General features: G+C 39.7%; 1 protein-coding gene across 12 annotated transcripts in view; it reads right to left on the reverse strand.

Moving 5' to 3' along the window:
• Positions 1-15,619, reverse strand: part of cbwd (COBW domain containing) — a 90,565-nt gene that overhangs the window by 54,306 nt on the left and 20,640 nt on the right. For 11 of the 12 annotated variants that reach the window (XM_041186627.1, XM_041186628.1, XM_041186631.1 and 8 more), the window contains 3 exons: positions 13,058-13,183; positions 7,332-7,418; positions 6,822-6,918 (listed from right to left, as the gene is read on the reverse strand). In XM_041186627.1, coding sequence (XP_041042561.1) covers positions 6,822-6,918; positions 7,332-7,418; positions 13,058-13,178 — 305 coding nt within the window. In that variant the 5' untranslated portion in view covers positions 13,179-13,183. Of the gene's footprint in view, positions 1-6,817; positions 6,919-7,331; positions 7,419-13,057; positions 13,184-15,619 lie in introns of those variants that run through there. The other variant, XM_041186632.1, reaches the window with a different exon arrangement.

A 15,619-nucleotide genomic window follows, 5' to 3' on the forward strand; every position in this document is an offset into this window, starting at 1 on the left:
GGGCGCGACATTGCAGAAAGTTTGACTATGAAGGCGTGGTCAAGGACTACAGCAAGCCACAGTCAAACAAGAAGCAGACGCTGCACAGTGACAGCAACAAGGAGGAGTATACCAAAGGTCAGTCTAAGCACAGGTGCATCCATGAAGTGGGCAGCAAACTAGATCACGTAGAAGATGCCAAGAAAGAAGTTCTCGAGCTCCAAAGAGAAAAGGCTTTCCACACTATAACAGTAGCACAGTGCATGGATGTGATCACTCAGCTGGAAGCTTATACCACAATTGATACAGAAGTCCCTGGACCCACAGGAAAGACTGGCCGACACACGTTGAGCTTGTGTACCATGCAATGCCTCAATTAGTGCAGTGTTAAGTATCAATCTTTACTGTCCAGTAACTATTTCTAGTTTGCATTCTAAATTGGTGATTGTCCTTTTTGCCATAAGATTATTCCTTGACAAGAATTTTCTTACTCTGGAGTCGAGTATAGAGTCCAAGTCCCTACATACTGTTGAGAATAATTAAGGATGTGCATCTAGACAAGTGGGAATCCATGTTACAGCCTACAAGAGCCAGGCTAACAGTATATAATGGTTTGCCAATACATTGTGCAGGAGTACTAACATTACAGATAAGACAGTTCTGCATGGTCGTCACAAATCTTCTAGGCAGTAGACACAAACAGTCCAGCAATAGCAGGATTACTGGCATGTAGAGAGCTTAGGATGGTGACAATTCACAAAATCAACAAAGCACCAGTACTGGAAGATAAAGGCAAATATGAACCATTGAGTCAGTTAAAGGTTTACAGCCAAAGTACCTGGGCAGGTTTGATGCTGTGTGAGGTTTGAAGTTGATGTTATTCTGCATTTGAAGCATGATGCAATTCCTTCAATTGATCCACCTAGGAAGTGTAGTGTACACATCCCGGACAAAGTTGAAGACCAAAGTGAATACTATGGAATGACATGGGATTATGCGTCATTTTCTACAATACATTGATGTCGCTCTATAACCACAGTGATCAAGAAAGATTATATTATTCAGGTGTATTTGGATCCCAGACAACTAAATTGAGCGCTCAAGAGGTGCCTTCATAAAATTCCTACCTTGGAGGAGCCCAACCCAAGATTTGTTAAGCAAAATTCTTTTCTAAGTTAGATGCGAAACATAGTTATTGGTCTGTGTATTTATCAGAAGACTCACAAAAGTTAATCATGTTTAGAACACCATTTGGGACGTATTATTTTCAGAGGTTATTATTTGGTCTGTCTGCAAGTGAAGATCTATTCCAGCAACATACAGAGAGGATTATCAAAAATGTTCCAGGTTGTGTGTGTACAGCAGATGACATTGCTGTCATGGGAACCCTTAAGGTAGAGCATAATCAAAATCTTCACAAGCTGATGGAAACAGCTAGAAGAGAAGGTCTTGAAGGGGATATGGGGAGTGGGCGGGAGGGTGGAGTAGGGGCCTGGGATCAGTCATGATCATACTGAATGGTGGAGCAGGCTCGATGGGCTGTGTGGTCTACTCCTGCTGCTATTTCTTATGTTCTTACTTTGACGGGTCTAGACAGAGTGGATAAGGAAAAACTATTCCCATTAGTTGAAGGATCGAGAAAGAGAAGGTACAGATTTAAGGTAATTGGTAAACAAAGCAACGGAGAAATGAGGACAAACTTTTTCGTGCATCAAGTGGTTAAGATCTTGAATGTGCTGCTTGACAGTAGTGGGGACAGGTTCAATCAATTCAAGAGGGAATTGGATTATTATCTGATAAGGAAGAATGTGCAGGGTTACAGGGAGAAGGCAGGAAAATTACACTAGATTCATTTCTCATTCAGAGAGCAGGCAAGACATGACAGTTCGAATGGCCTCCTTCTGTGCTATAACAATTCTGTAATTTTAACAGCAAAAAGTGCAAAATAAATGTAAGCCACATCACATTCTTTTCTTCGATCTATTCTGACACAGAGATATGATCAGATCCAAGCAAGGTAGATATGCAGTCAATGACTACACCTCAAGGCCGAGAAGATATGCAACAATGTCTGAGTCTGTTTAATTTCTTAGCGCCCGAGATCCAACTTTGCTGAGAAAGCATCATCATCACTACTAAGAAAAGCTCAAGCTATCGTTACCTGTGAGGACTTGCCCTCTTCAGTACTATGACCTAGAAAGGAAAGAGCTTTGGAAGTGGATTGCAAAAATGGCTGGAGCGTATGTAATGTAAGGCGGAAAATCAAAAGGTCTATTTGGTCTGAAAAGCCATTCACCATTACAAGCTGACTACTCTAATATAGAGAACAAAGCACTTGCTCCAGTGTTTGGAATCACAAGGTTTCACACTTACATTTTTGGGAAATGTTTCACCATTGAAGAGGTTCATAAGCTGTTTGAAATGATTTGGAAAAACCTCTTACCAGTACACCTTCTAGACTAGACTACAATGATAAGTAAAATCCAGAGGTATGCCTGAGGGTTGATACAAGCCAAGGGTTACATCGGACATATTTAGTAGATTACCTAGCCCAAACAAGACAGAAGACATTTTCTTAGATCTGCAAGTTGATAGTCTGCATGTAGGGGCTGAAAACAGATATAATATTGACCTAATTATTTCAGGCAGCATAAGTGCGAAGAGAAGAAACATCCGAAGATCCCCCACTAAGAGTGTTGTCACAAGTTATTATCAACAGGTGGCCTGACACAATGCAGGAGGTTCAAGACAATCTCAAATCTTTCCGGTCAAACCGAGGTGAGCTTGGAATTGCAAGCAGAATAATTTTAAATTAAAACAAGTTTTGGCTCCAGAAACACTTTACCTAGACATATTATCACAACTACATCAGAGCCACATGGGTATCAAGTGGACATGACGCCCTGCAAGGGAGACAGTGTAGTGGCCTGGGGTTAACTGTGACACTGACAGGGCCACGAGGTTGTGTGAGGCAAGCCAAAAGTACTAACCAAGCCAGCACAAAGAACAGCTCCATCTTCATGGTCCAGGATTGCGAGTGATGTATTTGCTGTCCAAGGTGATGATTTTCTCTCAGTCACCGACTACTTCGCAAAATTTCCAATCATTCTACAGTTAATGAATACATCTAGCACACTGGTAGCAAATAAAACAAATGCAACCTTTAGTTTGTTTGGCTCCCTGAAGGAGATCTTGATAGATGATGATCCATAATATACCGGAAAACTATTCTAAGATGTGATGTGAGGTGTAAGCCACGCAACAGCACTTCCACCTTACCCAGGGTCCAATGAGCTCACTGAAAGGGTGGTTCATACAGTCAAATCGCGCATTATGAAATGCATTGAAAACAATCAGGATTTTCGAGTTGCTATGCTACATTTATGGGCAACACCATTAGATATGGAATTACTATTACCAGCCAAAATCATGTCCAGGAGGCAAATCAGAACAACAGATCCAAATCATCATCTGACTAGATTATCATAAGTATAGGAAAAGTTACTGGAGGGACAGGAAAAGATGAAGTTTACACATGATGGGCTTGCAGGCGTGGAATTGCCTCCTTTGTATACAGATCAGGAGGTTTGAGTTATCCACCCAACACAAAGAACCTGGCTCCCTGCAGAGGTATCAAAGATCTGCAATGAGCCAAGATCATATGAAGTAGCCATCCCAAATGGAGCGTCATTGAGGAGCGTTATAACTATCTCTTTTACCGATTATATTAAGAGTCAAAAATGTAGAATTTTGGTTTCAGTTTAAGGTGAATTGGGAGTTTACTTTTGGTTAGGTTTAGTATGCCAGGGTGCGTTTACAATGCCTCAACTTTTGACCTAGCTGAGAGGCTTTTAGAAACAAGAAAGCCCTCAGGTTACAATGGAGAAAACTGCTGAGGGTAGAGCTACGCTGTAAAAGGAAAACCAATGGGTTTTGCTTTTTTAAGGAAAAAGCAAGTGCCTAGCACTCCTGTAGTGTCAAGAACACATTCACTTCCAAGGTGGAGCTGAGGAAGACAACCAGCACAGCACTCATGTACAAGATACCTATACATCTACACCGATACATCAAGAGCAGAGTGTTGATGATTCCAGGTCTCAGAAAAGTTTAATTATTACTAAATCAGGGCATTAGAGGCACTTGAATGATGGAAGTGAGATTTAATATCTGTATAAATAGCATTCACAACAATCCTATTCTGTTACGTATACACGTGTGTATTATTTTAATATATAAATATATATAAAATATATAATTCCATTTGTGTAATGTTTCTATTTAAGGAAAAGGGAGATGTTGTGATAATGCTTTAATGTATATAGTGCGGTGCTCTGATTAGCATGTCACTGAATACGTATATGGCTAACATACATCACCACCACAGGAAATGTTAGTCTGTTGTTCATCAATAAAGAACCCAAGCATTTGTTACCATTCATTGTGTGATTGGTAAGTTTGTGTTTGAGTCCAATAACACAACAAATACCCCATCAGTACACTCTCGATTATCAGCAAAGTGATGGTAGGCGTCAATGACAGTGTTATCAAGCGGCACTTACAAGGCAATAACCTGCTCAATGATGTTCAGTTCAGGCTCCGCCAAGGCCACTTGGTTCCTGATCTCATTATAGCCTTGGTCCAAATGTGGACAAAAGAGCAGAGCTCGAGGTGAGGTCAGAGTGACTGCCCTTGACATCAAGGCAGCATTTGACTGAGTACAACATCAAGGAGCCCGAGCAAAATTGGGAGTCAATGGGAATCAGGAGAAAAACTCTTCACTGGTTGGAGTCATATCTAGCACAAGGGAAGATGGTTGGTGGTTGTTGGAGACCAATCATCTCAGTCCCAGGATATCACTACAGGGTAGTGTCCTAAGCCCAATCACCTTCAGCTGCTTCCTAAATGGCATTCCCTCCATCATAAGGTCAGGTTTCCAGCATCTGCAGTATTTTGCCTTTATCTTTATGTCAGAAGTGGGAATTTTTGCTGATGATTGCACAGAGTACCATTTGCACTCCCCAGATACTGAAGCAGTCCTTGTGCACATGTGGCAAGACCTGGACAACATTCAAACTTTGGCTGTTATGTGGAATGAATGTTATTTGCCACTTAATTGCCAGGCAATGATAATTTCCATCAAGACGGAATCTAATCATCTTCCCTTGACATTGTACGGCATTAACATCGCTGAATTCCCCACAATCAACATTCTGGAGGCTCACCATTGACCAGAAACTGAACTGGACCAGCCATATAGACACTGTGGCTACAGCCACAGGTGATAATAAAATAACCCAATATTGCTCTGTGTTTAGTCAGGAAGGTGTATGCAAATATATTTTGGCTCCCTATGTTGCAATAATGATATGGCTTGTCTACTTAATAATAGTAACAACTCTTCAAAAGCAATTGTCTGTGAAATACTTTTAGAAACCCCAAGGATGTGAAAGGTGTAATAGAAATACATGATTTTTTTCTCTCCTCTCTTATTTAACACATGGTTTGTTGCTGAAGTAGATTTGTCAACACTCTGATTTGGTCAGAAATATTAGTCTCTTCATAGAATAGTAGCACAGAAGGGGATCAGTCGGTCCATCGAGCCCACCTTGGACATTTTTGCACCACTTGGCAAAAATAAGTGTTACACCCATTGTGTAGAAATTCAACTGATTTGTTATGGGATGATGCTTTAACTCACCATCCTCTTAGATGCAAATCTGATTTTTTTGATCTGTTTGCTTACTGCATATTATAGGATCCTATTCTATGGTTACACCAATACTCTCTCAGGCTTCAGCTGATAAATGGCAAGGAATACTCAAGCCACACAAGTGCCATGCTCTGACTAGTTCCAGCAGGAAAGAATCCAACATCTCCCCTTGACACTCAACAGCATTGCCATCGCTGAAGCCCCCGCCATCAACATTCTGGGGGTTACCATTGACCAGAAACTTATCTGAACTAGCCACATAAATACTGTGGCTACAAGAATAGATTAGAGGCAAGGAATTCTACAGTGAATACTTCACCTCCCGACTCCCCAAAGTTTGTCTACCATCTACAAGGCACAAGTAAGGATTGCAATGGAATATGTTCCACTTGCCTGGATGAGTGCAGCTCCAACAACACTCAGGAAGCTTAACACCATCCAGGACAAAGCAGCCTCCATCCACCACCTTAAACATTCACTTCCTCCACCATCAGCGTACAGTAGCAGCAGTGTGAACCATCTACAAGAAGCACTGCAGCAACTTATCAAGGCTCCTTCCAAACCTGCGACCTCAACCACCAAGAAGAACAAGGGCAGCACTCGCATAGGAACACCTCCACCTGGACGTTCCTCTCTAAGTCACATATCACCCTGATTTAGAACAATATGACCATTTCTTCACTGTCACGGATCAAACTCCTGGAAAACACTAATATGAAAGCAAAATACTCAGAATGCTGGAACCCTGAAATAAAAGTAGAAGTGCTGGAAATATTCGGCAGGTCTGGCAACATCTGTGAAAAGAGAAACAGAGTTAACATTTCGGGTCGAATATGACTGTTCTTCAGAGTTCTGTTGGTCAGCACTTCCTGTTTTTATTCCTGGAACTCCCTTCCTAACAGCACTGTTGGTATGCCTACACCAAATGGACTGTAATGGTTCAAGAAGGTAGCTCACCACCATCTTTTCAAGGGCAAATGGAGATAGGCAATAAATGCTGACCTTACTAGCGACACTCACATCCCATGAAGGAAAACAAAATTAGGCCATCATGAAAGTCAACCGAACATGTCTATGTTTTTGTAAAGATTAAAAGGTCAACCATTTAGATTTAAGAAAGTAAAAATCTTACTTCACTGAACAGCAAAGGCATCCATTCCGCAGCTCCAACCATTCTTCATAAAGTTCTCCTGCATGGCTCACCGCCAGTGATTTTTCTAGTGCACTCCCTACAACAGAACATTTAGAGATCTCTTGTAAGTACAATATTACAAATTGCATGATTAAAGAAGGCGATGAAAGTTATTTAAAAAAAAGACAAAGACAGAATAAAAAATAATTTTTTACTCTTTGCCCATTATCCTGCTCTGGAATTGAGAGTTTTAGGGACAATCAAGGGATTTTTCAAAGCCCACTATTTGCTTTCTTCCTCCCAACATATTTTTCTTCAACTCCAATCATCTACTTCAAATGGCACATTTTTCGTCCATTGTTTATTCCTTGCGAATGGCAGGCATAATAAAGCAGAATAATATGCTATTAGCTGGCACAAATATCCTCTACATCTTTTATCCACAAGTCTAAGATCATACAATAGTTCCCTCAGATGCCATCTTGTCCACTTATTCAAAACATTCCTTACCTTCACCAAACTCATTAAGGATTACTGCAATTCTCTTATTGTGCTGTTCTGTTAGAATATAATTCAGAAGAGTTGTTTTACCAGCACCTGCCAAAATATAAATACTGTATTAAAGATAACTGTTCTTAAAAGAACAAAAAATGTTTTAACAGGGAAGTTCATCTCTTCTACAACCCCCTGTTTCTTGACCACATTTAGCAATGTATATGTTGTTCCACATTATATTGACAATGGAATAACTTGAATGATATTTTTGCATAGTGATAAATTCCAGGTTTATAGTTTATACTTAGCATCACATACGTCTAATGCAATTCACTATTTTATTTCCATTATTAGTTGCTCCGAAATTCTTACCAACAGAGAATGTACATTCTGGAACATTCAGGTCAAAAAGAATTCAATGTGTCACAACCACATAACAGTATAAGGGGCATCGGTTTTGATATGATGTTAGACATTAAGGTTGACAAATAGTAAAAGGAATATCTATTATACAAAAATAATCATTTATAACATATTCCATTTTATTTTAGTTCTATAGTGAAAAAGATAGAATCAAAAGAGACTGGCAATATCTAGAGGTTAGCTATAGCTAGTTAACATTTAGATTTGTTTTATCACTTTAAGCTAGACACTCAGTTCTCCCTTGCTAAACTTAATTACTGATATTTTCTATGCAATTTCAGGGGCAGATATATCAGAACTCAGAATGGAGATAAATATTTAGCAGGAATATCTTGATGGACTCAGTACTGAGAATTGTTTCGACCACATCCAATGTTATTCGCATCTCCCCACCCCCACTAGAGCTATACCTTGAGTGCCCTACCATCCATTCTTAATTAGCACATTCGTTTAGATAATATCACCAACTTTAACACCTATGTGTTCTTTTGTACTATTGTTGTTGACATCTTTTGATGATCTGCTTCTATCACTGCTTGTTTATCCCTTCAACCAACACCCCCCCCCTCCACCTCTCTCTCTCTCTCCCCACCACCCCCCCCACACACACCTTAAACCAGCTTATATTTCAACTCTTTCTTGGACTCGAACTCAAGTTCTGTCGAAGGGTCATGAGGACTCGAAACGTCAACTCTTTTCTTCTCCGCCGATGCTGCCAGACCTGCTGAGTTTTTCCAGGTAATTCTGTTTTTGTTTTTGTTTTGGATTTCCAGCATCCGCAGTTTTTTTGTTTTTAAACTAAATCCCTGTCTTACTGATCATAACTTTTTTTTTGTATTTTGAAAACGAGGGGAAAACTACTGATCCCAGAAGAACAGAATCCCAGTAACACTTTTAGAGTTTTAAAATTAAATGGTTTATTAACAAGAAAAAAGATTTAAGCACACAAGATTAAAATTACACAATTAAAATAGTCTTATAACACATTACCCCCAAAAAACCCACTTGGTCAAAACACACAAGTAAAGTACTTGGCAACAAGTCCCTTATAGATTTTAACCATTAAAATCCTGCAATATTACCCAAGGCAAAAATTGTTGCTAATTTAATAAAGTATGTCACACACTTCTCATTCTTAGTCATTTGGTAGTACAGAACTTGAGTATTGCTGAAAAAAAAAAAGACACGTCTAAGCTTTTCTTCTTGCACTCATCAGGACACTTCACAAGAATATCAATATATGGGGAAAACAACAATTTCTAATGTATGTGAAGAGAGTGCTGACTGGTAGGCAAGTAGCATTGTCATGAAGATTGCACCAGTGATGGTGACTGACAGTTAACTGACAAGCATTGTTTGAAATTTAAACCAGACAACTTGACCCTGATTGGTCAAGGCATTGCCCTGAGGAATGAGTCAGTGAATGGCTGTCACTTATTTTCTTTTGCTAAAACAGGCGCAATGTGTGCACATGTTCTTTCTGTTTCCAAAGAACAGGGCCCTGTGTATTAATATATGTAGCTTCCAATACACACAAATGTGCCACACTGTGAGCCTGACTGACAATCTTAAATTGGTTGTCAGCGTAATTCTTAACACACCGAGGATTATTTAGTAAATGTTGTCTAATCACAGAATCACATTTAACGTTGCACATGTTTTGTAAGCATGAGCTGGTTGGGTACAGTCCATATCCTGCTTGTTGTGAACAGCGGCTGGAACATTTTATTTGATCCAATCCACCAGTGTTTGGGGCATACGGCTCACACAGCAAGCATCACACTGGCACTGAAATCCATATATCACATTATTCATTTGTGTGATAGGCAGAATGTATTTTCAGCTTGACGGCAGCATCCTGTTAGTGGCGAATATCACTTATGTTGCTACCACATAGTAGCAGCGTGAAACAGCTAGATTCACCTGCTGCACAAATTTTTGAGATACCAGCTAGCTTCACCTGTTGCACCAATTTTTGAGATGCCTTTCCCTCCCAGGGTAATCTCAGGTAACCTGGGCACTTTTCAGGGCCAAAAGTGATGGCCTTAGACCCGTTCATGAGATTGCATGAAATACAGCGTGAAATGATCTGATCAGGGTAGTCATTATCTTGCAGGATGCCTTTCATGCGCCCTATTTCAGCATCAAGCTTGCATGGTGGGCAAATGGCTTGGGCCCTATTTACGAGGCTGCCGATAAGACCAATCTTATAGCACGTGGAGCTTTAAGAATCCCAATGCGTATATTGACCGGTGAAGGTAGACTTGCAGTCGATTGCGGTAGAGAAGCCCCTGGCGGATTTTTCAATTAATATGTCAAGGAAAGGGAGTTAATTTGACCGCTTCATTTCAAAGGTGAATTTGAGCACAGGATGAGCCCATTATGACATGTAAGGAAATTGTTACATGCAACTGCGGATTTAACTATAGCAAACGTATCATCCACATATCGAAAATATCCAAGTGGTTCATTCCATTGAAGGCAAGTTTCTCATGGAGCCCAACGAAGATGTTTGCAAGAGCTGGGCCTAGAGTGGTTCCCACAGCAACGCCATCTATTTGGGCAAACATGCTGTTGTTAAAACTGAACTCAACTGCGTGAGTTGCCAAGTTCATAAGTTCATTGAATAAGTTCATGCAATAGTGGCGAGTCTAGCCACAATAATATAGTGCTGCAGCGCAAATATCTATGGCTTCCAACTCATCGGAAGAGAGAAGCACATTCTGCAGGTAAATCCCTCACCCTAGCACTGAGGTGCGGCCAAGTCAATTCACTTCAAGCTTGCATTCCCTCAGGAAGAACAATGTATTCTGCTTTTCGATTAATGTTCTTTCTTTCTTCTCTTGTGTTATCACAAACAGAAGCGCGTCAGGCAATCACCTCTATTATAGTAGTCGATGAGGTTCTTACATTACAGGATTTTTTTGCTAAAGTGGCCCTTGCCTGAAAAATAGTGACGATCACTTACATACATGGTGAAGAACTCCTTCACATTTGCGAAGGACATACAGAACTTGCATATCCTTGATTTACTAGTTGAAAAATCTGCTAGGGGATTCTCTAGCACGATCCACCGCAAGCCTACCTTCACTGGTCAATATACACGTTGGGATTCTCACAGTTCCACATACTATAAGATTGGTCTTATCGGCAAACCTGCAAATTGGGCCCAAGCCATTCACCCACCATATAAGCTTGATGCTGAAATAGGGCGCATGAAAGGCAACCTGCAGGATAATGGCTATCCTGATTAGATCACTTCACGCTGCATATCACGTAAATTCATAAATGGGCCTAAGGCCATCGTTTTCGGCCCTGAAAAATGCCCAGTCTATCTCAGATACCCTGGAAGAGTAAAGTATCTTTAAAATTTGCGTAACTAGCTGTTTCACACTGCTACTATGCAGTAGCAACACAAGTGGAATTCGCCACTAACAGGATACCGCTATCAAACCAAAAAGACGTTCTGCCTTTCACACAAATGAGTAATATATGAATATCAGTGCCTGTGTGATGCTAGGTATGTAGGTCATATGTCCCAAAGACTGGTGGATCGTATCAAACAGAATGTTCCATCCACTGTTCACAACGAGCATAATATGGACTGTACACAACCAGCCCATGCTTGCAAAACTCAAAACATGTCCAACGTTAAATGTGATTCTGTGATTGGACAACAGTTGCTAAATAATCCTCAGTGTGTTAAGAATTACGCTGACAACCAATTTAAGATTGTCAGTCAGGCTCACAGTGTGGCACATCTGTGTGTACTGGAAGCTACATATATTAATACACAAGGCCCTTTCTTTGGAGACAGAAAGAACATGTGCACACAATGCGCCTATTTTAGCAAAAGAAAATAAGTGACAGCCATTCACTGACTCATTGCTCAGGACAATGCCTTGACCAACCAGGGTCAAGCTGCCTGGTTTAAATTTCAAACAATGCTTGTCAGTTAACTGTCAGTCACCATCACTGATGCATTCTCCATGACATTGCCACTTGCCAACCAATCAGCACTCTCTTCACATACAGTAGAAATTGTTGTTTTTCCCTTATATTGGTATTCTTTCAAAGTGTCCTGATGAGTGCAAGATGAAAAGCTTAGGCATGTCTCTTTTTTCAACAATACTTCTCACTCTCTTCCACTCTGCTATGCTGCTGTGGAACCGAAGGAAGTTCAGAAACAGACTGCTTTCTAAAAACAAAGACTTTTCTGGCTTGAAGCTGGATGGCTATTTCAAAATTCACAACTTTTCTCAGCACAAAGCTGGTCTCTCAGGACATCTACCCCACAACTAAACACCTTTCCTTAAATGCCTTTTTCCCCTTTGATCTTAGATTCCACTGTCCTAAGCACCTCTGTGAACTCAATTTTTCCAAAATATAAGAATCCTCATGTCTTTCTATTGCCTCCACTTTTGGGTAAAATAAAATTTAATAACCTTCCTTGTTTACTTATGAAGCCTTTGTTAAGTTGTAAAAGTTCCTTCACACTTCTAAACTCCCTTTGAAATTTAACAGTTGAAAAGTCAAGCCCTTCCCTATCACCGAATGCAAATTTTAAAGCCCAACCTATTTACTCGTATATTCAACTTTACTATGCCTCTCATTACAAATGCATATATCTAGCACCTTTACTTTTCATCTCTCTGCTCCCACAGACAAACTGTCTTTACTAACTTTCCCTCAGTTTAATTACACATGCACACACACAGCTTTGTTTACAGAGTACCAGCATATTCCCAAAAATATTTTTTAAAATAACATCCATCTTCACAGAATGTGTCAGTAAAGGGTTATGTAATTCAGAGGCCTATGGATTACTGAAGCAAGAAATAGTATAAAAGAGGTGAGATCATAGCTAAGTTGGAAGGCATCAGGAAGAGAGATAGTTCAGTGCAACTGGCTTTAACATGTTGTTCTTCTGCAGCAAAATCTTATATATCTTAACGTTGGCTGAATATGTCTGTTCACTTAACCTTTAATAAACTGCTAGAGTTTGACTCTGTGTTTCAAACTGATTATTAGCATATAAACAGGAGTGCAGCCCTTATTATATTGTTCCAAAAATACGTTCCAGACAATGGCAGTAGGCTGGTCTAAAGCTTTTGTTATCATTTTCAGTCGCACTGAGTACTCCCGACCTCTCAGCAGGGAAAGATTCCAGTGTCATGTTTATCTACATGTTTACTATTACTGTTTCCTTCCTTATGTTATTTGATACCTCCATTTTCTTAAGACTCTTTTGTAATGGAGCTGTAGTCATGGAGTAGTATAATTGAAGTAATCTACTGATTTACCTAAACAGTACTTGCCTAAATATCCTGTGATGATTGTTACCGGAATCCGTGCACTCCCCACATTGGGATCTGCTTCAATTGGAACCAGCTTGGGACATTCTTCTTCATCTTCTTCCCCCACAAGTACATCTGCCATGTCCTCTAAAGTTAACAGACAAAAATCACAAAAAAAAGGTTACCCTGAGAAACTTCAGCACAATTGTGGAATATAATAGACAACATAATTCAGATTTTAATTAAAGATCAGAGTACAAGTATTCAAGAACAAGTGGTGCCTGAAAGTTATGTCACCATTGGTGCAGCAGGAGAGCACACAATTACACAGAAGGCCAAAGTCTGAAGAGTACAGGGAATGTTCTGGGTCAAAAGATAGGAGCAGACTGCACAGCAAGACTGCAATGAGGCTATGGTGAGGTTTGATGATTTCGAAGATAACTTTGAGGGCCAGGGAGTAGCTGAAACCAAGGACGTGATCGGTCTGTGATAGCAAGAACTCTACATCTGTTAACCCAAGTTAAAATTCGTATGACGTTGAGCATCACACAAATGGAAAAAAAGAGCAGTTAAGCGTTGAAGGCATGGGTCACAAGGCAAAAGCTAGATGGACATCACTATGACCTTGGGCATCTTGGTGATGCAAAGTTCATAACTTAGCTGAGATTGGAGAAGGGCATTCAGGTTGTGTTCAGCATTGTACAAGAAATTAATTGGGGAGAGAATCGGAATCAAGAGCTTAAAATGTGAAGTTTCTGTTGGGTACGGAACTGAATAGTTTTAATCTTGCAATGTCAAACCGAAGGAAGTTATGACACATCCAGGTTTCGATGTTATCACACAGTTGACAGAACTGAGCACTCACAAAATCAAGGAGGAGGCAAAGAGGCAAAGCTGGGTGCTTTTGACATACATCTAGATGTTAACCCTATATTGGCAGAAAATGTGTACCTAAGGCAGTTTATAGCTAGCTAATGCAAGAGAGCCATATATTCTCACCAGTCAGCATTAAGAGCAGAACTCTTTCTGAATTTTCTCCTCCTAGCCCAGAGACATTCAAGCAAGTTTTGGTCCCCATAGTATTGGCCCAATTGAGATAAGCTAACTCAGCACTGATCAGGAATTGAACCTGTTCTCTATGACACATGGGCCAACTAAATCAATTGGTACCTCAAAGCCTGCTTGGCTCAAAAATGCAAACAAGACCAATCTTCACTCCAGTTACAATAAAGTACACACTTTTACAGATGGTAACCCAATGAAATCAGATCCAAGTTGAAAGACATTAAACATGAGTTGGAAAATGAAAGCATCCTTGGCTAACCAGTAGCTTTATCATTCTTAGATATCAGATTAAACCTATCACAGTACCAAGAGTACTGAAAAATGAGAAACTAATTTTATAGTGTATTCTTCACATGAATTGTTTATTAAACTGTAAATTCTGATAACAGTTGCAATGTAATAAACCAATCAAGAGATTTTCTTCTGGGAAATGCTACATATTGTTTACAATTCATTCAGATAAAACGATCCAAAAATATTTCCTTTAGTGCACTTTTAATGTCATTTTGTACATACATCAACATTCTGTAATTTGTCCAACTAGATTTATACTAATGTATTATCAACTACTAGATTCATTCTATGAGTGGCCACATTAGAACTCGCTGAGCAAAATTGTTCTGCAATATTATTCTCTAAAAATATGAAAAAACATGCTTTTAATTGGTTAAATATTATATTTGCAGAGGAAGTGGACCGCTGGCATTTTGGATACATGCTTTTTTCCATTTGTGGGGTAATCAAACCCATCCATTTCCGCTCCTTTGGCTGAACTGCCAGGCCTGATGATGCATCTGGCAACAGAGACCTTTGCACAGCCAAGGCGGGGTCACTAGCTGATAATGAGGGGTTGCCTCTAGAGTGAGTATCCATGCATCGTTATTCTTGGGAGCAGTGCAAGGCAATGCAGCGAGTGACTGAACAGCCCAATTTCAAAAAAATTGTCAAGTCCTATCTGCTAACAGTCAAGTGCTAGACGCTGGGGAACATGTGGTGAAAAACATAGGCTTAATTCCAGCTCCACTCATTCTAGATCTGATGGGAAACCCATGGAATGGGCCAGAATATCTGAAGGAATCTACAATGAATTTATTCCAATACAAAATAACTATAGTAAATATAAGTGCTAAAAGACATTTAAACATTTAATGAAAATAGGAAATCAGTTATCTTTAGCTTAGAAAAGAATAACTTTGCTAATATAATTCATATTTTGATATTAAAATGTAAAATGTCAAATTACTGTTAAATTATTCTAGCAAAATGAGAAATTAGAAGGTTCATTAATAAGTAGTCAACCATGTAGCACAGTAGGACAGAATATTTAAGCACTCCAGCAGTTACCCGACTTAACCAACAGAATTGTTAAAATATCACGAATCCAAGTCCTGGGCAGACAATATCTTTAAATAATGTTTTAATAATATCTTTTGGAGAGCAGAATTTATCATTGGAGCTCCGACTTTATTTGTGGGCATCTCAGAAAATTATGACGACGATTTTGGAGCAGGGTTTTAG

The sequence above is a fragment of the Carcharodon carcharias genome, chromosome 4, assembly GCF_017639515.1.
Source record: "Carcharodon carcharias isolate sCarCar2 chromosome 4, sCarCar2.pri, whole genome shotgun sequence".
NCBI lineage: Eukaryota > Metazoa > Chordata > Chondrichthyes > Lamniformes > Lamnidae > Carcharodon > Carcharodon carcharias.